At 41.7% G+C, this 22,410-nt stretch overlaps 2 protein-coding genes across 3 annotated transcripts in view; one reads left to right on the forward strand and one right to left on the reverse strand.

Moving 5' to 3' along the window:
- The window catches only part of NSMCE2 (NSE2 (MMS21) homolog, SMC5-SMC6 complex SUMO ligase), a 176,258-nt gene extending 171,375 nt beyond the window's left edge, over positions 1 to 4,883 (reverse strand). Inside the window, exons 1-2 of the mRNA XM_037892022.1 lie at positions 4,514 to 4,883; positions 422 to 568 (exon numbers count right to left, since the gene is read on the reverse strand). Of these exons, the coding sequence (XP_037747950.1) occupies positions 422 to 568; positions 4,514 to 4,868 (502 nt within the window). The 5' untranslated portion in view covers positions 4,869 to 4,883. The remainder of the gene's footprint in view (positions 1 to 421; positions 569 to 4,513) is intronic.
- The window catches only part of WASHC5 (WASH complex subunit 5), a 39,234-nt gene continuing 21,521 nt past the window's right edge, over positions 4,698 to 22,410 (forward strand). The window contains exons 1-11 of one of the 2 annotated variants that reach the window (XM_007055899.3): positions 4,698 to 4,832; positions 7,285 to 7,587; positions 11,018 to 11,163; positions 12,387 to 12,471; positions 13,135 to 13,235; positions 14,212 to 14,401; positions 14,923 to 15,075; positions 17,094 to 17,207; positions 18,367 to 18,538; positions 19,402 to 19,529; positions 21,749 to 21,878. In XM_007055899.3, the coding sequence (XP_007055961.2) occupies positions 7,402 to 7,587; positions 11,018 to 11,163; positions 12,387 to 12,471; positions 13,135 to 13,235; positions 14,212 to 14,401; positions 14,923 to 15,075; positions 17,094 to 17,207; positions 18,367 to 18,538; positions 19,402 to 19,529; positions 21,749 to 21,878 (1,405 nt within the window). In that variant the 5' untranslated portion in view covers positions 4,698 to 4,832; positions 7,285 to 7,401. Of the gene's footprint in view, positions 4,833 to 7,067; positions 7,183 to 7,284; positions 7,588 to 11,017; positions 11,164 to 12,386; positions 12,472 to 13,134; positions 13,236 to 14,211; positions 14,402 to 14,922; positions 15,076 to 17,093; positions 17,208 to 18,366; positions 18,539 to 19,401; positions 19,530 to 21,748; positions 21,879 to 22,410 lie in introns of those variants that run through there. The other variant, XM_043539104.1, reaches the window with a different exon arrangement.

Below are 22,410 nucleotides of genomic sequence, written 5' to 3' on the forward strand. Positions count from 1 at the left end.
AAATCACTAGTCACTTATGAAAATATCAGAACAAATACAAAGGAGCTACATTCGAACTAAGAGTCATTTTTTAATCAATTTAGGATTTTTTGGATTGGTCTCCCTCCCCCCACTTTCTGCACTGCTAAATCTTCTGCAAAGCTGCAGAATAGCGAACACTGACATATATAGTTGGCCTTCTGTGGTACAAGAACTAGAGCATTATTTTCTTGCTATTTATATTTCCATTTGGTTTATCTTTCAAGACAGGGAAGTGATTTAAATGATAACCCCCTAAAGTAGACAGGACAGTAGAAGCTGCTACTCTCTGTAAAGAAACTGGATTTTTATTGCTTCCAGGCCCTCATATGCACGCTTAGGACCGTCTATAACGTTCAAAGGTGATAATAAACAAGATAATGTACTCAAAACAATTACTTACTGCAATTTTCCACAAGGTCAAGAGCAACATTCGTAGCAATATCCATCCCAGTGTTTATGTATGACTGGCAGTTTTTCAGAGACGATAGAGAAGAATCCACACAGTTGAACGAAATCACTGAACCCCCAGGCATCTTGAAATAATTCCCTTGGAAATAACAGAAAAGGGGTTTTAGAGATAAAGCGTTTGGAAAAAGAAACAGAAGTACAAATATCCAACTTAGAGTCCCAACAGCTCTAATCACGTGTTGAAGAGAAGGGGTGAAATCCTGGCCCCACTGAAGTCAATGCAAGCTTTGTCGTTGACTCTACTGGAGCCAAGATTTCACCCCAGATACACCAAACATCTATGGTGCAATGCAGAACAGCATTATACTGCAGAAAGTGGCTTGTGGCTTTCATATTCTCATGCACACTGTTTCACTAAAGGTAAAATGCCCACTGATTATAAGGGCTGTTTTGACAAACAGGCAGCCCTCAGAAGAAACAGACTAACAATTGTCACTTATTTAGAGACCATCAAACAAAGGACAGAACTCTGTCCCAAGAATGCATTCACCAGTAAAATTACCCAATTCCTACACTGGAAAAGAGTGATGTGTCTCTATTACCAAAAAGATCACAAAAGTAACACTGCAGCTCTACCACCAGCAGCCTAGCTCTCTCACTGATTCGCTGCCTTCCCTCTGTTGGTACATTGGCTGCCACACCAGCTCCTAAGGGACTTTTCCCACCTGTAATGGGATTGCTTGCTCCTACAGTTATGCGCCATTGCTCGTCTATAAGTTAATTGTCTGTTAATTTGTCTGTTTTCCAACCTGAAAAGTTCCTGTCTTTTTAATCTCTCCTCGTATGGAAACTGTTCCATACCCCTAATCATTTTTTGTCCTTTTTTGTACCTTTTCCAATTCTAATATATCTTTTTTGAGATGGGGCAACTAGACCTGCATGCAGTATTCAAGATGTGTGTATACCATGGATTTATATAGAGGCATTATGATATTTTTGTCTTATTATTAAGGTTAAGATTTTGTCACAGAAATTTTTCATCAAAGTCACAGACAGATCACAGGCAATAAGCAAAAATTCACGGAAGCCAGTGACCTGTTCATAGGGGAGGGGAACTGAACATTCCAAGCCCCATCAGGAGGGCAGGAGCGGCTGAGAGCTGCTCCAGCCCTCCCGCTGCAGCTGGGCTGACGCCAAAGAAGTCTCGGAGGTCCACTAAAGTTACGGAACCCGTGACCTCCATGACAAAATCATATCTAAATACTAATACTCATACTAAACTGGGAGGAGTGGTAGATACGCTGGAGGGGAGGGATAGGATACAGAGGGACCTAGACAAATTGGAGGATTGGGCCAAAAGAAACCTGATGAGGTTCAATAAGGATAAGTGCAGGGTCCTGCACTTAGGACGGAAGAACCCAATGCACAGCTACAGACTAGGGACCGAATGGCTAGGCAGCAGTTCTGCAGAAAAGGACCTAGGGGTTACAGTGGACGAGAAGCTGGATATGAGTCAACAGTGTGCCCTTGTTGCCAAGAAGGCCAATGGCATTTTGGGATGTATAAGTAGGGGCATAGCGAGCAGATCGAGGGACGTGATCGTTCCCCTCTATTCGACATTGGTGAGGCCTCATCTGGAGTACTGTGTCCAGTTTTGGGCCCCACACTACAAGAAGGACGTGGATAAATTGGAGAGAGTCCAGCGAAGGGCAACAAAAATGATTAGGGGTCTTGAACACATGACTTATGAGGAGAGGCTGAGGGAACTGGGATTGTTTAGTCTGCAGAAGAGAAGAATGAGGGGGGATTTGATAGCTGCTTTCAACTACCTGAGAGGTGGTTCCAGAGAGGATGGTTCTAGACTATTCTCAGTGGTAGAAGAGGACAGGACAAGGAGTAATGGTCTCAAGTTGCAGTGGGGGAGGTTTAGGTTGGATATTAGGAAAAACTTTTTCACTAGGAGAGTGGTGAAACACTGTAATGCGTTACCTAGGGAGGTAGTAGAATCTTCTTCCTTGGAAGTTTTTAAGGTCAGGCTTGACAAAGCCTTGGCTGGGATGATTTGATTGGGGATTGGTCCTGCTTTGAGCAGGGGGTTGGACTAGATGACCTCCTGAGGTCCCTTCCAACCCTGATATTCTATGATTCTATGATATCCTTACTTATTATCTATCCCTTTTCTAATGATTCCCCAATTTGTGTGTCATCTGTAGGGCCCTACCAAATTCACGGCCATGAAAAACACATCACAGACCATGAAATCTGAGATCTCCCCCCGTGAAATCAGGTCTTTTTTGTGCTTTTGCCCTACACTATAAGGATTTCACAGGGGAGACCAGCGTTTCTCAAATTGGGGATCTTGACCCAAAAGAGAGTTGCGGGGGGGGGGGGGGTCGCAAGGTTATTTTAGGGATGTCACGGTATTACCACCCTTATTTCGGCGCTGCCTTCAGAGCTGGACAACTAGAGAGCGGCGGCTATTACCAGGCGCACAGCTCTGAAGGCAGCGCCCTGCCAGCAGCGGCAAAGAAGTAAGGGTAGCAATACCATACCATGCCACCTTTATTTCCACACTGTTGCCTTCAGAGCTGGGCAGCCAGAGGGTGGGGCTGCTGACTGAGGGCCCAGCTCTTGTGCTTTTACCCTACACCATACAGATTTCACAGGGGAGACCAGGGTTTCTCAAATTGGGGGTCTTGACCCAAAAGAGAGTTGCGGGGGGGAGGATTGCAAGGTTATTTTAGGGGTGTCACGGTATTACCACCCTTATTTCGGTGCTGCCTTCAGAGCTGGACAACCAGAGAGTGGCGGCTATTACCAGGCGCCCAGCTCTGAAGGCAGCACAGAAGTAAGGGCCCAGCAGCAGTACAGAAGTAAGGGTAGCAGTACTGCAACCCCCCTACAATAACCATGTGACCCTTCCCCTTACCCCACAACTCCTTTTTGGGTCAGGCCCCCTACAATTACAACACTGTGAGATTTCAGATTTAAATAGCTGAAATCATGAAAATTTACAATTTTTTAAATCCTATGACCATGAAATTGACCAAAATCGACTGTAAACTTTATCAGTGATGATTTTAGGTTTTCTTCCATGTCATAGATAAAAATGTTAAATAGCACAGAGCCAAGAACCAGTCCCAGGGAGACCGCACTGGAAACATAACTGCTTGATGACAATTCCTCAGCTACAGTTACATTTTGAGACCTATCAGTTAGCCAGATTTTAATCCATTTAATATTTGCTATGTTAATTTTATATGCTTCTAGTTTTTTAATGAAAATGTTGTATGGTGCCAAGTCCAATGCCATACAAAAGTCTAAGTATATTACATCAGCACTATTACCTTTATCAACCAAATTTATAAGCCCATCGAAAAAAAAGATATCAAGTTAGTTTGAGAGGATCTATTTTCCATAAACCCATTTTAGCACCTTATGGCTAGAAACTTCTTTTTTATTTTACATGGACATTTAGATTCTGCAGAATGTGTCAGTACCCAGCTGCCCCATGACTCAGTTTCCCCATCTTTAAAACAGGGATAAAAAAAAAAGACCTTTGCAACACACTTTGAGATCTACGGATGAAAAATGCCAAGTATCCCTGATACTCCCAAGGCTACCCTCCCAGACACTCAGTGCTCCCCTTTGTCAGGGCCAGAGGTTGCCTGTCAGTGATTGTCCTAGTGCTGATCCCCCCACCGCCCTGGGGTGGGTTTCCAGGTGAAACATGCCAAGCAAAGAGCTCTGCTATCTCGGCCTTCACTTCACATCTTGGGGCCACACCACAGCATCCCGCTGGCAGGCACAGAGGTGGCAGTAGGGCCACCACTAGGCTGCCCCAGGCCAGAGGGAGCTGCAAACGCCTCAGGGGCAACATATGCACCAGGTTTGGGAGCGTCCACACTGAGACTAACCTCACTGGGTAACATTACACACACTCCATCCACCCAGCCAAAGCGGAGTGCTTGAGGGGAGACCCATCAGCCTCTCGCCCATTGCTGGCAGTTTCTCCCTCCCCACCAGGGAGCCTCCCGCCAAGCCCTGCTCAGGCGGGGCGCCCGCAAGGCATCAGCCCCCCTACCTGGTGCCGCGGGCTCAGGCCCTGCCTGAGGCGGCTCCGCCGGCAGCAGGCCGCGCTCCCCTCCGTCCCTATAGGAACCGCCGCCGCCGCCGCTACGGGAGGCGCGGACGCTCCGCGGCGCAGGCGGGCACCGAGCAGGAACCGACTCATCAGCCGGCGCCCGGGCACATGACCCAGGGCCGCTGGCGTCGACTGGGCGGGCCGCTGCACGGAGGGCTTCCAGCCTGCGGCGTCCGGGCCTCCAGAAATCGCCCGCGAGTGGCCTGGCCCGGGGGAAGCCCAGCGCCTTTCTGGGCGAGGAGGGAGCCCGGCCAGCACAGTAAGTGCGGGGGGTGCCTTGGCAGGCCCAGGGCATTCTTGGGGAGCTCCTATTTAGGGTGGGGGTGGGGAAGCAGGGGCTCTGCCCCACCCCCTGGGAGCGGGGGGTGTTGTGATTTCGGAGGGTGGATGGCTGAGGGTTAATTCCGGGGCGCTGGGTAATCCTGGGGCGAGGGGGTGCTGGGGCTGTGTCTTCTTCCAGGGAACGCCCTGGGTGGGGGCCCGGCTGTGATGGTGGGAGGGTGACAGTGTCATTTTGCGGGTGTTGTTTCCTGGGTAGGAGGGTAGGTTATGTTTGTGAGGCACTCGGGGCATTTCTCTGGTGGGGAGGCTAGAGCGCGAGTACCTGGGACTCGTAGGGTTGCCAACCCTCCAGGATTGTCCAGAGTCTCCCGGAAGTAAAGATTATGTCATGTGATGGCAAGGAGTCTGGTGGCACTTTATTTGTTGTTTTTGTGGATACAGACTAGCGCGGTTACCCCCTGACGCTTGTCATGTGATGGAAACCTCCAGGAATATGTCCAAGCAAAATTGGCAACCCTGCCTGGGACATGTGGGTTTGGTGCGAAGGGAAATTTGTAAATGCCAGTGAGGGTGGGAGATGTTTGTTTCAGTGCACAAGCCGGAGGTAACGAGTGGGATGAAAGCCAGTGAGTTCTTCAGTATCTCCTTGAAACATACTGTACAAAAGTCATTGACTGCTAAAAGGAGCCTTTAATATTAATCCAAAATGAGGGCCTATCTCTGTCCCTGTAAGTAAGACTTAACCACTCTGCAAGTTACTTATTTTGGACCACCAACTGTCTTGTTGAGTTTGAAATATTTTAATTTGACATTCATTTAAAATCAAAAAACCATGTTAGACTGATGAACTGCATTTTTGGAGGGTAGGGTGAGGCATCATTTAAGGCCCAGTCCTGCTGTCCTTGATTTAGGTCCTGATCCTGCAATAAGCATGGCATGGGCAAACTTCTGCAGCCAGGTAAAACTCATTCCAGGGCTGTGTACTTAAACAGGAGAAAGATTGGGCCCTTATTAGGTATGCTGTGGCAGAGTGGGTTTAAAGGGGAAGCTGTCAACTTAGGTTTAGCTCAACATTTTTTTTAAAACAAGCTTTTACGAAACCTAAAATCAATACAAACATTTCCACAGATGTTTTAAAAAATGAAAACAGTTGTCTTTAACATTGCTGCACTAAATATCTCCTAGGGAAAGTGACCACAAATAAAAGTGAAACTCACTTTGTTGATTTCCTTTGTGCAAGCTGAGAGACATGCAAAAATTAAACAGATTGTTGGTCTCAAGCCTGCAAACAGTCAATTAATTTTGATTTCTTATTCATACTTTACATATGATTGTAGTGACTGAAACTATATGAAAAAGGAAGTGATTGGACAGTTGTAATTTTTGGGGTCTTTTTAACTGGATACAATTAAGATTCCTGACTTGGAGAGAGATCGCTATGACCTAGAAGTGCGACCACAATAGAAAAGGTGTCTGTGTAGCAATGAATATGCTCAAATAAATTGGTTAGTCTCTAAGGTGCCACAAGTACTCCTTTTCTTTTTGCGAATACAGACTAACACGGCTGTTACTCTGAAACCAATGAATAAATGATTGACCCTGAGCTGCAATTAGCTCTCCTTCATCTAAATGTTTATCCACTTTGCTGTAGCACTTTTGGTTGTGTTGTTTTATAGATCTAAGGTGGCTGTGCTATTCTTAACTCATTTTATAAAGTACTAGCTTGTGTCAGTATCTTGCTTCTGCTGCTTGGCCTGTCATCTGCTTTGATCATTTTGCCTTTTAGCAGCTGTCCAGAAATCTTTTGGTGAAGATTGTGCTTAGATAAGCTATTACCAACAGGAGAGTGGGTTTGTGGGTGGGTGGGGGGCGGGGGGGGGGAGAAAACCTGGATTTGTGCTGGAAATGGCCCAACTTGATTATCATACACATTGTAAGGAGAGTGATCACTTTAGATAAGCTATTACCTATAATATAAGCAGGAGAGTGGGGTGGGGGGAGAGAGAACCTTTTGTAGTGGTAAACACCCATTTTTTCACGGTTTGTGTGTATAAAAAGATCTTCTGTACTTTCCACAGTATGCATCCGATGAAGTGAGCTGTAGCTCACGAAAGCTTATGCTCAAATAAATTGGTTAGTCTCTAAGGTGCCACAAGTACTCCTTTTCTTTTTGCGAATACAGACTAACATGGCTGTTACTCTGAAACCTGTCATTGTGCTACAGTTTCTCATCTGATCTTGGAGTTGTCTTAGCTAAGTGCTGTATATATGCGGAAGATACACTACAGTGTTTATTTTTCATCTGCCATCTACTCTCCGTTCCTGGGATATATAGAGTTCTATATCTATAGTTTGTCCAGAGTTACTTTAATATCTATAGATTGAGCCATTTAAAATATGCTGAATGTGCGGATTTTTTGTTTTTACAGGTAATTTAGATGGCGCATGTAGTTTTCCAGTTAGACTTCTTTCTCCAAATGACTTGAAGATTGAAACTCAAAAACAGACTGCAATAATATCACTACTCTGTCACAGTCATCTTCACGATGGTTGATTTTCTAGCTGAAAACAATCACTGTGGCCAGGCAATTCTTCGGATTGTCTCTTGTGGAAATGCCATCATTGCAGAACTTTTGAGACTGTCTGAGTTTATTCCTGGTGTTTTTAGGCTCAAAGACAAGGCTGATCAACAGAAGTATGGGGATATCATATTTGATTTCAGTTACTTTAAGGTAAATATTACTCTGCCATGTTAAATCTCTCTTGAACCATCATTTTCTTATTGGAGCACTATTTCTCTAGGCAGCGTTTCTCAAACTGGCATCTGTGGACCCACACTGATCAACTCCTACCCCTTCCTACCTCAACTCTTCCCCTCTCTCCCAGCGCCTCTTGCATGCCAGGGACCAGCTGTTCAGTGGCGTGCAGGAGGCTCTAGGAGGGAGCAGGAGGAGCGGGGATGGGACGCACTTGGGGGAGAGGGTGGAATCATGTCTGGGGCCACTGGCCCCACTGATCAACTCCTTCTTCTCCTTCACTGTGCCTCCTGCATGCCGGGGAACAGCTGTTCCCCGGCATGCAGGAGGCGTGGGGAGGAGCAGGGATGGGGCATGCTCGGGGAAAGAAGTGGGGAAGAGGAGGGGCAGGGGTGGAGCAGTTGTGGGAAGAGCTGGAGCCTTGGGGGAAGGAGTGAAGTGTGGGCAGGACCTGGAGCTGAGTCGGGGTTTGGGGGTCTGTGAAAAATTTTAAATCAAAGTGGGGGTCCTCAGGTTGCTGAAGTTTGAGAACCGCTGCTCTAGGGTGTTTTAGCCTGTTCGTATGCATGTGTTAAACCTGCCATTCTTGAGTAATTAATTGTGTTAAACTCTTACATTTGATAGTAATTAATAAAATTTTATTTTATGCTGAATTTGGTATTGGCAATAAATTCACCCAAAGTGAGGTTACAATTTGGATATGCCTGCACATTTAGCTCTTTATTGCTTGCGTGAACTAAATCCAAAAACCTCATATCACACCTTTTCCCCTGTCTTGTTTATTCATGTGAGTCAGAAACAGAGTATAGTCTAGATCTTGTGTCTGGACAACAGGAATTTGATTTTTAATTCCATTGGCTCTATCGGATTATTTGAAAGGAGGATGTAAGGGGAGAAAAAAGGGATGGTATAAAATGCACACTTGAATAAGAAATCCCAAAATACACCCTTTTTGAAAAGGTTGTCGGGTTGTCCCAGCTGAAAAAGTGGAATTAGGCTTTTTTAATTATCTGAAGGACAGTTTCATACTTAAAATCTCACTTTCAACAGGACGATCAAATTCTGAGCATGTCAACAATGGCTGTCTCCCTTCAAGTAGTATCATGAGATTCCTGATGCATTTCTGGTTGCCTTAACCCTGTTCTCTATCTTCTGCTGCATTGAAAGCTACCTTTATATAACTTCCTTTTAATAACAATTCTGTGGTGGTTCGTTCTCCATTAGATCTGTTCACGTGTGCTGAACTAACAAGCATATGCAGGATCAGTGGCCAGAGAGGATCCCTTTTTTCCCTTCCTGGGTTTAACTTCTTAAAGTGCTTTCACTTTGCTGTTTTTCAGGACAGTTTGGGAAGGGATCCTCACAGTGACTAATTTGCCTTTCTGTTTCTGAGAATTGTACAGTAAGAGACCTCTGATCACATAATGGTATTTTATAGAAAGAGTGGTGAGCTCTGAGCATTGGATGGGGAATCGGGAGCTCAAATTCTAATCCCATTTATTACCTCATTTTCCTCAGTGCCTACAGGAGACTGAGGCACAAATAGATTTAAAGGCACATCATCAATTTGGAAATCATGCTTTTTGTCTAAAATCCTTAGTATACAAGTAACATCTAAAATCACTATATTTGAAAGAGATTTGAGATTAAAAATTGTTTGTTTACTTTGTGTAATATATGCTGTCAATTTCACTGCTTTACCTGTATTGTCAGTCAGTCCTTGTGTCCTGCATGTGTGGATCTTTCACACAGGACCAAGAGAAAAAGAAATATTTTAAAAACTCACAAAAATTGCCATGAGGATCTAGGCAGCTGTCAGACTTCAAATATATTTTTAAGTTACTTATTTTATAAAGTTCAAGGTGACAGCACCCTTTGCAGCTGTTTCCTCTCTTCCCTTCCATCTGTAAAATGCGTACCTACTCATTCCTAATTTTTGAGGAATAACATGAGGCCTGGGCCTGCCAACACACCCATAGTTCTGCTGCCTTCAAAGAGATAATATGCATTAGAAAAAACTAATTATGTGAGCTGCTGTTTGCAGAATCTTGCACTTAAGATTGTAGAATCCAGCCTTAATATGGGAGGATCAAAAGTATTAAGAGTGGAATTGTGGCTTGTCATAAATATAAAGGGAAGGGTAAACCCCTTTGAAATCCCTCCTGGCCAGGGGAAAGCTCCTGTCACCTGTAAAGGGTTAAGAAGCTAAAGGTAACCTCGCTGGCACCTGACCAAAATGACCAATGAGGAGACAAGATACTTTCAAAAGCTGGGAGGAGGGAGAGAAACAAAGGGTCTGTGTGTCTGTCTATATTCTGTCTTTGCCGGGGATAGACCAGGAATGGAGTCTTAGAACTTTTAGTAAGTAATCTAGCTAGGTACGTGTTAGATTATGATTTCTTTAAAAGGCTGAGAAAAGAACTGTGCTGAATGGAATAACTATTTCTGTCTGTTTATCTTTTTTGTAACTTAAGGTTTTGCCTAGAGGGGTTCTCTATGTTTTGAATCTAATTACCCTGTAAGGTATCTACCATCCTGATTTTACAGGGGGAATTTCTTTATTTCTATTTACTTCTATTTTTATTAAAAGTCTTCTTGTAAGAAAACTGAATGCTTTTTCATTGTTCTCAGATCCAAGGGTTTGGGTCTGTGGTCACTTATGCAAATTGGTGAGGCTTTTTATCCAACATTTCCCAGGAAAGGGGGGGTGCAAGTGTTGGGAGGATTGTTCATTGTTCTTAAGATCCAAGGGTCTGGGTCTGTAGTCACCTAGGCAAATTGGTGAGGCTTTTTACCAAACCTTGTCCAGGAAGTGGGGTGCAAGGTTTTGGGAAGTATTTTGGGGGGAAAGACGTGTCCAAACAGCTCTTCCCCAGTAACCAGTATTAGTTTGGTGGTGGTAGCGGCCAATCCAAGGACAAAGGGTGGAATATTTTGTACCTTGGGGAAGCTTTGACCTAAGCTGGTAAAGATAAGCTTAGGAGGTTTTTCATGCAGGTCCCCACATCTGTACCCTAGAGTTCAGAGTGGGGGAGGAACCTTGACATGGCTCCACTGAAGCCAATGGCAAAAGTCTTCCTGACTTCAATAGGACCATGATTTCACTCAAAGTGTTAATTACTATGTTTGCAGCTTCCATATAAGAATTCCTAATAACATGTAAAATCCATCAACCTTTTATTATACAATTGATTTATAAGTACAAATGTCCAAAATATCTTTTGGGGGAAGAGCTAATTGTGAAATCAAAGTTAGCTGAACACACCTTGACAATGCTATTTTTTGGTAGTTAAGGTGGATGCAATTGCTAAATACATAATTAATTCACATACTGTTTCCTACAGCGAACAGTCATAATTCTGATCAATGTTCTTTACTAATTTTTAAATCAATTTCCTCTTCTTAGGGGCCTGAGATCTGTGAAGGCAAGTTGGAAGCCAAACCTGAGTTACTGGATTTAGATGAAGAATTTCGTGAAAACAACATAGAAATTTTGACAAGATTTTATCTTGCATTTCAAAGTGTCCATAAATATATTGTAGATTTAAACAGGTATGTGTGTAAGATTTGTTAATGTAGTGACTCCAGTAATTGTATGATCTTAATTGTTTTTTTTTTCTCTGCCTAAATATTTCTGTGTTACTTAACAGCATGACCTGCTGTAATGAGCACTGTGTTATGCTTCTGTCACTGTCTCCAACATGTTGATGGACCTTGGGCAAGTTACTTCACTTGTGTCTTCCTTTCCTTATGAGTAAACTGGAAATGATGATACTTGCCCATCTTTGTAAAATGTTTTTGACATCTGTGGATGAAGGGAGATCTATTATTATAAAATCAACTTTTTGGTGTTGCAAAAGAGTATGAGAATTAAGATAAAAATTTTTAGCTTGTACCTCTCTATCTCTGACCTCCAATGGCACTGCTTTCCTAAATTATTTGTTTCAGAGTAACTACCTTACCCCAGGGTTACTGTTTTAAAAGGCTCATGAAATCATGTAAGTGAGAATTGCCAGAGACTCCATAAAATCCAGTAGGGACTTTGCTCTAGCTATTGATTTTATGTGGCAGGTGCTCAGCTACTGTGGTGATGGACGAGTACTAGAAAACCTTTTTTAGATAGATGAAACCATTCCACTTCCAACTTTCCCCTTGCAAAATGGAATGGAGCTATATTAGGGAAATTTACAGTAACTGATATTTGTGAGGTGACTTCTGGGCCTCCGGTCAAACTGTCAATGCCCTCTAGACTCCAGTGATGAAGCTCTGATTAACATTCTGCATAATATTCCAGCCTTTTCTCCTAGTCTGACTAGTTCCTAGTTTTTCCTTTCCATGCTCTGCTCTTTAGGTTACCTCCATCCATACAGAGGTGAGGGGATGGTTTGCAAAGGAGCTGTTCTCACTTGAATAAAGGCCTCAGATCTGCAAGATACTGAATACTCTCCAATTCATTGACATTAACTGAACCAGAGCATGATCAGTATGTTGCAGGAGACACTCTACATCTAGTGGGCTCAGACCTCCAATGCCTTCCTCAGATTATTAGGACCTTTCTGTTTTTTTTCTGTGCTTGAGAAACTTGTGCTTGTTGAATCTTTGCTAAGTGAACTTTATACTCTGGGAGATGTTGTCATAACCTTATAAGCAGGGCTTCTACACTCTTCTGTTGAGCTTCAGGGGAAACTGCCCCACTTGCTCGTAAGGGCACATCAGTTGAGAACAAAAAGCGGACTCCTTGTGGTGAATGACCTACTCTTGGTTACTGTTTGTAGATATTTGGATGATCTCAATGAAGGAATTTACATTCAACAAACAATAGAAACTGTGCTCCTTAATGAAGATGGCAAGCAACTTCTAGTAAGTATTTACCAGTTTGTAACCAGTAATATAAACTACATCAACTATATTAGCGTCAGATACAATTTGGCATCCACCCTTTCTAAATTTAACTTAAACATATTATCTGTTGTCTATATTTTAACTTCACAAAATGCATTCAAGCTCTGTGGCTCACTTTTTGTCAGGAATCCATGTAGGAAATGGTAAGAGGATAAGGAAACGTTTTCATCTTCACTTCATTATGGTTCAAATCTGATCCCGGTCATTAGTGATCCAAAACTCACTGCCACCTGAGGACCGTTTAATGGCCACTGTGAAATAAGTTGGTCATCTCAGACCATTTTAGCAGATAGTTGCCCTCGTCCCATACACAGATCGCTCCACTAGTAAGACAAGTGGGTATTTCTGCAAAGCTAAAATTAGATTGGCAGGGAGACTATTTTCCCATGCTTAGCCTTGTTCTCAAGCAGCCACTTCTAACAAACTTTTTGGCAAGCCCAGGTGTGGAAGTGATGTCTGAGCTACATCTGTTTGATTGATGAGACAAAACATGGAATCACTGTCATCTGGCACTTTTCAGAAGATGTAAAAACACTTAATTCACTTTAAAATATTAATTAAATGGTAAATATGTTAGTGTTAGATAGCATTAATTTGTTAATTCATATTATTTCTCAACAGTGTGAAGCTCTCTATTTGTATGGAGTCATGTTGCTGGTCATTGACCAGAAAATTGAAGGGGAGGTCAGAGAGAGAATCTTGGTTTCCTACTATAGATACAGGTATCCTTGTGCTTGGAAGTATTTGAATGTGGTATGTGTAGTAAAAATGTAGCAAGCAGTATATTTAGCTAAGATTTTTCTTTCTATAGGCATTAATTTAATATGGGATGTGGAGGTATTGGCTCCTTTCCTGCAATCAGATCCACATGGGTGGTTGCTGGTGCCCCTGCAGAGCCTCATGGACATCAGGGTTACTTCTTTCATGCACCAAGGTCTGCCTGCACAGATCCAGCTGCTTCCTGCGTAGATCCAGTTGCATGAGCAGTGCTATAGACTTGTTCTGATTCTGCCCTTATGAGGACTTGGTCACCTTGGCTAAAATATTTCTGCCTACAGCTTCAGTACTGTAACCCTCATCTATCAGAATATAACAAGTTTCCAAAGACACAAGAACAATTTTGTGAAATATGCCGAGTTCCAGATAGTACATTTATCCCTGAATGTACTTCCTACAGTTACAGCACACTTCTGAAAGGTCCAATCAATAAATAGAGCTGCTAGCTGAACTCAGGAATCTTTGTTAAATCACACAAAATCCTCCAAGAATATCAATCTAACCCCTTTCACCAGTAATACGTTCGCTAAAAGGAAAAAAGATATGCATGTTTAATCCTTAAATGAATGCTCACACCTCAACTGGTGCCTCTTCTAACTTTCAGACATAAGAAAGTAGAGTGGAAATTCCTCACTTCCAGAATATGAGGGTGGGGCAAGGAAGGGAATTCAGAAGTAAAAGAAAATGTCAGATTCATCTCCTGAATTGAATGCTTTCTGTTTCTATCCTCTGTGAACTATGCGTAAGGTTCTCTGTTTCATTCATGCTTTGTACCCTTAGTTAGGATTCCAGTATAGGCAACTATAGCTGCCCTTCCTTGGTAAGGGGAAAATAATGTGTTTGGGGTTTTTTTGGGGGGGGAGGGGGTGTTTAATGGGTCAGTCCATGTAGATACATATTCTTTTTCCTTTTATAACCTAGTGCTGCTCGATCTGCTGATTCCAATATGGATGATATATGTAAGCTGCTTCGAAGCACTGGGTACTCAAGCCAACCAGGAGCTAAAAGGCCTCTAAACTATCCTGAAAGTTACTTCAGTAGGGTACCCATAAGTGAAACATTCATCAGCATGGTTATTGGCCGCTTGAGATCTGATGACATCTATAACCAGGTGAGTTAATCAGTGAGTTTTGGTACTCTTAAGGGTTTGTTAATAAAAAGGCACTTTCTTGACCCTATTGGTATATGCAGAATTTGTTCAATTTATCAATGTAAAGGTGAAGGAATACACTTCTCCATACTCTAGTTATCTTGCGCTTGGATTATTGCAGTCTCTGCCTCGCTTTGATACTAAACTCACCCGCCCCACCAACTCCCAGTTCCTCCAAAATGCCTGGCCCACTCCTTCTAGTTCATCTTTAGCACTTTGTTTCAGGCATGGTCCTCCCTGCCTTTGACTCATTTACCTCAAGGTAATATTTTTATAAAATCTGGCTAGCATCTGTAAATTAGCTTGCATATTCTAGTGAGATGCAGGATGTAAAGGGCTCAGTATAACAGACGGATGGATTTGAGACTTATGTGCCCAAGATACCTAGCTGACAGAGATGATAGCCTTATGGTATAAATGTACTGTACTCTTAAGTGCACCATGCTAATATTTGCATATGTCTTGTTTCTTCCACGTTTTAGGTTTCTGCATATCCATTACCAGAGCATCGCAGCACGGCTCTGGCTACTCAAGCTGCCATGCTGTATGTGATTCTCTATTTTGACCCTTCTATTCTTCACACCCAACAAGCAAAAATGAGAGAGATAGTGGATAAATATTTTCCAGATAACTGGGTAAATTCTATTGTTGTTCTTACAGTGCATACTGGATTTAAGCCTGCAGTGTAACTTTTGTTTGAAGTACCTTTTTGAAGTGTGCCTTGCAGAAAATACTGTCTTAGAGAATAGAATAGTAACGCCATCAGGGAGATTAGATTATACTTTTTTTGGAGTATGTTGATTGAGTAAAGGACACAGTAAAATATCCCTTGTGAATATTAGTCGCTATGAACATATAGTTTACTTCATTTATGATCAAATGCAGATGGAATAGAAGCCTCCACCTGTTACTTTTTCTGGAGGTTTCTGTCCTTATAGTTGTACTTACAACTAAGAAGAGAGTCTTACTGAACAAAGAAAAGTGGAAACAAGTGATCTTACAAATGTCCAGTCGCTTCCAATTGTGTTTTGCATGAACAGGATAGAAAAAGCAAGGGGAAGTGGAGAAACTAATAACAGCAGGCACTCTAAGAAAGAATAGGAACTGTAGCTTCTGGACACAAGCATACTACTTCCATTGTCTTTATGGAAACTGCACACTAATATCTGAAGGGAGAATTTGGCATTATAGGTTTTCAAGGATGCTACAATCTTTCACTCTACAATAGCAGTTCCTAAACTTGGTTTGCCGCTTGTTCAGGGTAAGCCCTTGGCAGGCCACGAGACGCTTTGTTTACCTGGAACATCCTCAGGTACGACCACTTGCAGCTCCCAGTGGCCGCGGTTCACCGTTCCTGGCCATTGGGAGCTGCGGGAAGCAGTGGCCCAGCCTGCGCTGCTCCCCGCAGCTCCCATTGGCCAGGAATGGTGAACTGCGGCCACTAGGAGCTGCGAGTGGCCGTACCTGCGGATGCTCAGGTAAACAAACCGTCTTGCGGTCTGCCAGGGGCTTACCCTGAACGAGACACAAACCAAGTTTGGGAACCATGGCTCTACAATGATGCAAATATTTAAATGGCTGGCTCTGTGTTGGAACGATCAGTTCTAGCCTTTCACTTCTAGGATTCAAATCAGCACTCAGTTGTCAGTGACTGAAAATCTTAATCTTTAAGGGACATTCACTAATTTGTGAAATTAGTCATCCTGGTTCTCATGGTTTTAGGCAGGTCCCCACTTCACACAAAACACAGTCACAATGGGCCCTAATGAACTCTTTTTTGGTTTGTATTCTTGGGACAGGACCAAGGATTGATGGGGAAAATATATAGAGCTGTCCACTCATTCCTGCAGGTGATCCCACCAGGTCAGAGTGGAGGTGTTTTGGAGGAATGGTGTAGTGGAGTTTTGCTGCTACTGCCCTGTTCTGTCAATAACATGGGATTTCCACCTCCAGTCAAGCACCTTACATGAGCCTAAAATTGAAACGCTCCCAGTGAACTTAATCGCACTTCAGCTTCTCAGATTTTCAAAGGAGCCTAAATGAGTTAGGCACCCAGCTCCCTTTGGCTCCTTTTAAAGTCCCATCCTCTGTCTGAAACCATTGTGCCTACCGCTGTTACAAATAACAGGTCACAATAAACTTAAAGAGCATGAGAAAAAGAGAGGTGTTCTCAGTTTGTCTGCTTTATGCATTTGACAGCCCGTTGTGTATGGTTTGTTCCCCTGTCACTTGTGTGGGGCTTTCACACAGCAACAAGGGGAATGAGGGTGGGGAGAGGGAGGAGAAACAGGAAAAGGTGATAGCAAAGTCATAGAAAATGGTAAAAACACTTTGTCTTTGATATTAAATGAAACTGCTATAAATTCACTTTTTAAAAAACTGACTAGATTTCAAGTTGACGCTGTCCCTTCAAATGAAAGGAAGAGTCTAAGAATCATGGATTTCCAATGAAGGTGAAGAGAAGAAGGATGTAGCCTAGAAATTTGTTTTGTCTGTAGCTCATCTGTACATGAGGTTGGGTACAGATTAATTATTTCTAACATTCTAATCCATGAACTACCTTGTTCTGTTTATGCCTCTAGGTGAAGAACATTTCTCTTTCATAATAAGAATATGACCACAACTTAAATGTTGTTTCTGCTTCCATCCTTAGGTTATTAGTATTTATATGGGAATCACTGTAAATCTAACTGATGCATGGGAACCTTACAAGGCTGCAAAAACTGCCCTCAACTACACATTAGATCTTTCAAACATCAAAGAGCAGGTGAGTAAATACAAGTTTTATATTCATGGTAAGATTCAAGCTGTGTGGGTCTTTCACATGTATTCCATGTGTTTATTGGCACATGGATTCTCTTTCTCTAATGCATAACTCAGGTGAGTCAACATTGAGAGTGGCTTCAAGTCACACAGTCTGAACCCTCTGTAGTAGTGTAGTAGTTCCAGTGTTCTGAGTTGAGTTCATAGCTGCTGACAGCCAAGATCATGTTATGCAGTGCTCGGGATGCTTTTCTCACCAAGGGATTTAGTCTCTTGTTGGGAGCTGAGCAACTATGCTGAGCAGAGAATGTGTCCCTCTGCTAGAAAGAAATTATCTTTAATGAAATGTTTGTAACCATTAGTCTGCAGAATGGTTAAAAAAAATAAAAGTATACTATAGCTCAAAGTTGGCTGCTCTTTTGTGTTACATTATTTTCATGCGCTTGGGACTCTGACTTCAATGGGATTATCCATAGGCTTAAAATTAATCACATGCCAGATTGAATCAATGGCAGTAAAGTTCCTAGTGGGCTGTTCAAAAGCACCTATGCACCTGTCTGGATGTTTAGATACCTACATATAAACATCTGTCCCAAGATGGAGCCCCCAACTATTATGTGTAAGAAATAATCACCTTGATATTAAATGAAACTGCTATAAGTTCACTTTAAAAAACTGACTAAATTAATATTTGCAAACATATTTTTCCTTAATCTGTTAATACAGCCAACAACTGATTTATAGCAAATATTTCCAATTCTAGAGTGTATTTTATTACTGCTTTGTTCTTTCTAGTGGATGGACAGTAAACTTTTCATTGTCAGCTGGGTGGTTCTACCATTTTTTAGGTAAAATTTTTGAAAGTGTATAATTAACTTAGGAGCTAAAGATCCAGGTTCCTCAACCACTTAGGCATTTTTGAAAACATTGTCCTTCATGTATAGGTCCTCGGCTCTAGATGTTGGATTACATTCTCTCACCACTCAATTACAAAATCTGCCATGAACTGTGTTCCCTGGCCATCCCCAGAAAAACTATGTGGATAGTGAATTTACAGTATCTGTTACTTGACTCATACTCACTTTGTGCTCGTGCAATGCTGCACATAGTAGATAAATGATGTTTCCTTGTTCCATATTGATGAAAGAATTGTATGTTCAAAGGCAAGCCGCTATGCTGCTGTCACAGAGCGTGTGCACACTCAAGTTCATCAGTTTCTCAAAGAGGGCTGTCTGAGGGAGGAGCTAGTGCTGGATAATATTCCCAAGCTGCTCAACTGCTTAAGAGACTGCAATGTTGCAATCCGTTGGCTGATGCTTCACACTGCTGACTCAGGTAAGGCTATGCACTGGGCTTTTAGTACAGAATTCTGTATGTTAGATGATGACTGGAACTTTTTTTTAATTTAATTTTTCTTTTTTTGCATCATGGAAGACAGTGGAGTTTCAACCATTGCTTTCAGTCATTTGCAGAAGTGGTCTTTTACTAACCGCTTTCTTGAAATTTCACCTGAGAATAGTATCCATGTCACATGTTTATTCTTACAACCAGACACGGACCTAAAAGCTTTAATGTGAAATCATGATTCTGTGGAACTAGTCCATGCAGGTTGAACCATATGAGCAGGGAGACTGGCTTATTTCTTCTGCTTTATCATTTGACAAAATACCATTTTCAGGGTGTTGCATCAAACTTTTTAACGTCATGGTATCGCACATCATTAGAAACCAAAAGTTTTGTTATGTTTGTACAGTGTCTCGCACCAGAGGGCTTAGGGCTCTAGGTATTTATTTTTTAAAAAAACACCTAATAATAATAATAATAATGTGTCTGCATCAAAAGAACCATCCCTGCCAAGAAATGTGCCTTTTGTAATCTCAGCAGAGCAAACAAAAACTGATTGTACCTTGAGACTCAGCTATATTCTCAACTACAGATAGCCCCTCCAAGTCAGGGGGTGAGGTACATTGGTGGAGCACCAGGGGAAGCTTCCACTGCCACTACTCACATCATTCTTGTTCGGTGGCAAGTTGGAGGATATCAGTCCCTTCCATGAACAGAAGTTGCTCCAGTAAGATGTTACCTCACCTACCCTGTCTCTTTCAATCTTTTCAGAAGCTAATATTTGTAAATAGGCTCATTTCTAACAGCATGATGCATTCTCCAGTGGTACAGAATTTTTGTCCTTCCATTTGCAGCTTGTGACCCAAATAACAAGCGTCTCCGTCAAATAAAGGATCAAATTCTAACGGATTCCAAGTACAATGCCAAGATCCTTTTCCAGCTTCTCTTGGATACAGCACAGTTTGAGTTCATCTTGAAAGAGGTAACATGTCAGTGACAGCTATTTTTTTAAAAATTATTTCCCCTCAACTGTGACATAGTGCTGAGGAACGGGCATTGAATGCTGATAGAACAATTACAACTGTATGATCCGCTAATATCAGCAAATGAGTCTCCTGCTTGTTGACCTGGGTTTTCAATCCAAGAGAGGCAGATTCTGCAACTTGGAATTGCCTTGTGCATGTCTCTCTCAGTGGTTGCCAAATTTCATTCTCAGCCAACACACATTTGCTAAGCATATTGGTTTATCTGACTGATAGCTGGCGAACTAGAAGCTGACTAGGAGAAGCTGCATAATTCTTATCTTAGTATATTTTCTTCTTTTAGGCTTTATTTTAACCAAAGGACAGTTGGGGCTGATTATGCAAAGAGCACTCTAGTAGGAAGTCACTTACACCTATATAAAGTGGGTATAAAATACAACTATTTTGATTTGGTAGTATTTTGCACTCCCAGCACTGATTCAGGAAAGCATTTAAGTGCATGCTTTCCTGAACCCCAGTTTCCCTTTACATAGGTATGAATCTTTACACAAGATGTGAAGCAATGGGGAATCACGCTCTCATAGTATTTCTGCAAATAAAAAATTAGTAGATCTTTCTGTTAGTGACCAAAAAATCAACAGTACGTCTGACATAAGCACACTTTACCATACAATGTAACCAGCACTTTTTTTTGTTACATAGCTGCACTCAAAAACAAAACAAAATGTAAAACATCAGAGCCTACAAATCCACTCAGTCCTACTTCTTGTTCAGACAATCGCTAAGACAAACAAGTCCGTTTACATTTGCAGAAGATAATGCTGCCCTCTTCTTATTTACAAAGTCACCAGAAAGTGAGAACAAGCATTTGCATGGCACTTTTGTAGCCAGCATGGCAAGGTGTTTATTTACCAGATATGCTAAACATTCGTATGCCCCTTCATGCTTTAGCCACCATTCCAGAGGACATGCTTCCATGCTGATGTCACTTGTTAAAAAAATAATGCATTAATGACATTTGTGACTGAACTCCTTGTGGGAGAATTATGTCCTCTGCTCTGTTTTACCCGGATTCTGTCATATATTTCATGTTCTAGCAGTCTCAGATGATGACCCAATACATGTTGTTCATTTTAAGAACACTTTCACTGCAGATTTCACAAAACACAAAGAACAATAAAATTGTTTACAATATCATCTGAAAATGAGAACAGGCATTCTCGTGGCACTGCTGTAGCTGGCGTCATAAGATATTTACGTGCCAGATGCACTCAAGATTCATATGTCGCTTCATGCTTCAACCACTGTTCCAGGTGAGATTTCTAAAGGTAGCTACAGCACTTAACCCAAGATTTAAGAATCTGAGGTGCCTTCCGAAATCTGAGAGGCATGAGGTGTGGAGCATGCTTTCAGAAGTCTTAAAAGAGCAACACTCCTATGTGGAAATGACAGAACCCGAACCACCAAAAAAGGAAATCAACCTTCTGCTGGTGGCATCTGGCTCAGATAATGAAAATGAATATGTGTCAATCCACACTGCTATGGATCGTTATCAAGCAGAACCCATCATCAGCATGGATGTGTCCCCCCTGGAATGGTGGTTGAAGCATGAAGGGACATATGAATCTTCAACGCATCTGGCACCTAAATATCTTGCGACGCCGGCTACAACAGTGCCATGAGAATGCCTGTTCTCACTTTCAGGTAACGTTTTAAATAAGAAGTGGGCAGCATTATCTCCTGCAAATGTAAACAAACTTGTTTGTCAGAGCAATTGGCTGAACGAGAAGTAGGACTGAGTGGACTTGCAGGCTCTAAAATTTTATTGTTTTATTTTTGAATGCAGGGTTTTTTTGTACATAAGTCTACATCTGTAAGTTCAACTTTCATGATAAAGAGATTGCAGTACAGTACTGGTATTAGGTGAATTGAAAAATACTATTTATTTTGTTTTTTTTACAGTGCAAATACCTGTAATCAAAAATAAATATAAAGTGAGCACTGTACACTTTGTATGGTGTGTTGTAATTGAAATCAATATATTTGAAAATGTAGAAAACATCCAAAATATTTAAATAAATGGTGTTTTATTATTGTTTAATAGTGCTGTTAATCATGATTAATTTTTTAATCACTTGCCAGCCCTATTTAAAATTGAATGATATTGCAATTTGCATTAGTGCCAAATTCATAAACTGAAGGCTTCATTTTTCAATAGATGTTCAAGCAGATGCTGTCAGAAAAGCAGGCTAAATGGGAGAGCTATAAAAAGGAAGGGTCTGAAAGGATGACTGAACTTGCTGATGTCTTTTCAGGAGTTAAACCTCTTACAAGAGTGGAGAAAAATGGTAATTTAAATTAAATGAATAAATGGAATGAGCATGTTTTGTATTCTGGGGGTGAGGGGAGAGGTAATACTGAAAATAAATGTTTATGGGATATTAATCACAGGAAAAACTTTCTCCTTCGTTGTTGTGAACCCAACACCATATAACCAGAAACTGAAACAGTCCTGGCTACTTTCACTATAAAAACATAGCATAAAGCAAAACCTAAACAAGCAGCATCATTGATGGTAAATGCATTTGTAAAGCCTGAAATAATTAAAACAAAGACAATCTACATTAGTATTGGTGCTGCAGCTTACAAATTATTTTAAAATATTATGTGAGACTTTTATGTTGACAATACCCCTTTAAAATCACATGTTGAGAGGTTGGGATTTTAAAAGCAAAATGTAGAATCTTAGTTTATTTACTATATGTTTTAGAAAAGATTAATATTTTTAGTATTAAAGGCAAGTCATGTGTTTTATTAATCAGATCTTCAGTTGTGTTTGTGGGGAGGAGTGGTAGATACACTGGAGGGCAGGGATAGGAT

Source organism: Chelonia mydas, chromosome 2 (assembly GCF_015237465.2).
Source record: "Chelonia mydas isolate rCheMyd1 chromosome 2, rCheMyd1.pri.v2, whole genome shotgun sequence".
NCBI lineage: Eukaryota > Metazoa > Chordata > Testudines > Cheloniidae > Chelonia > Chelonia mydas.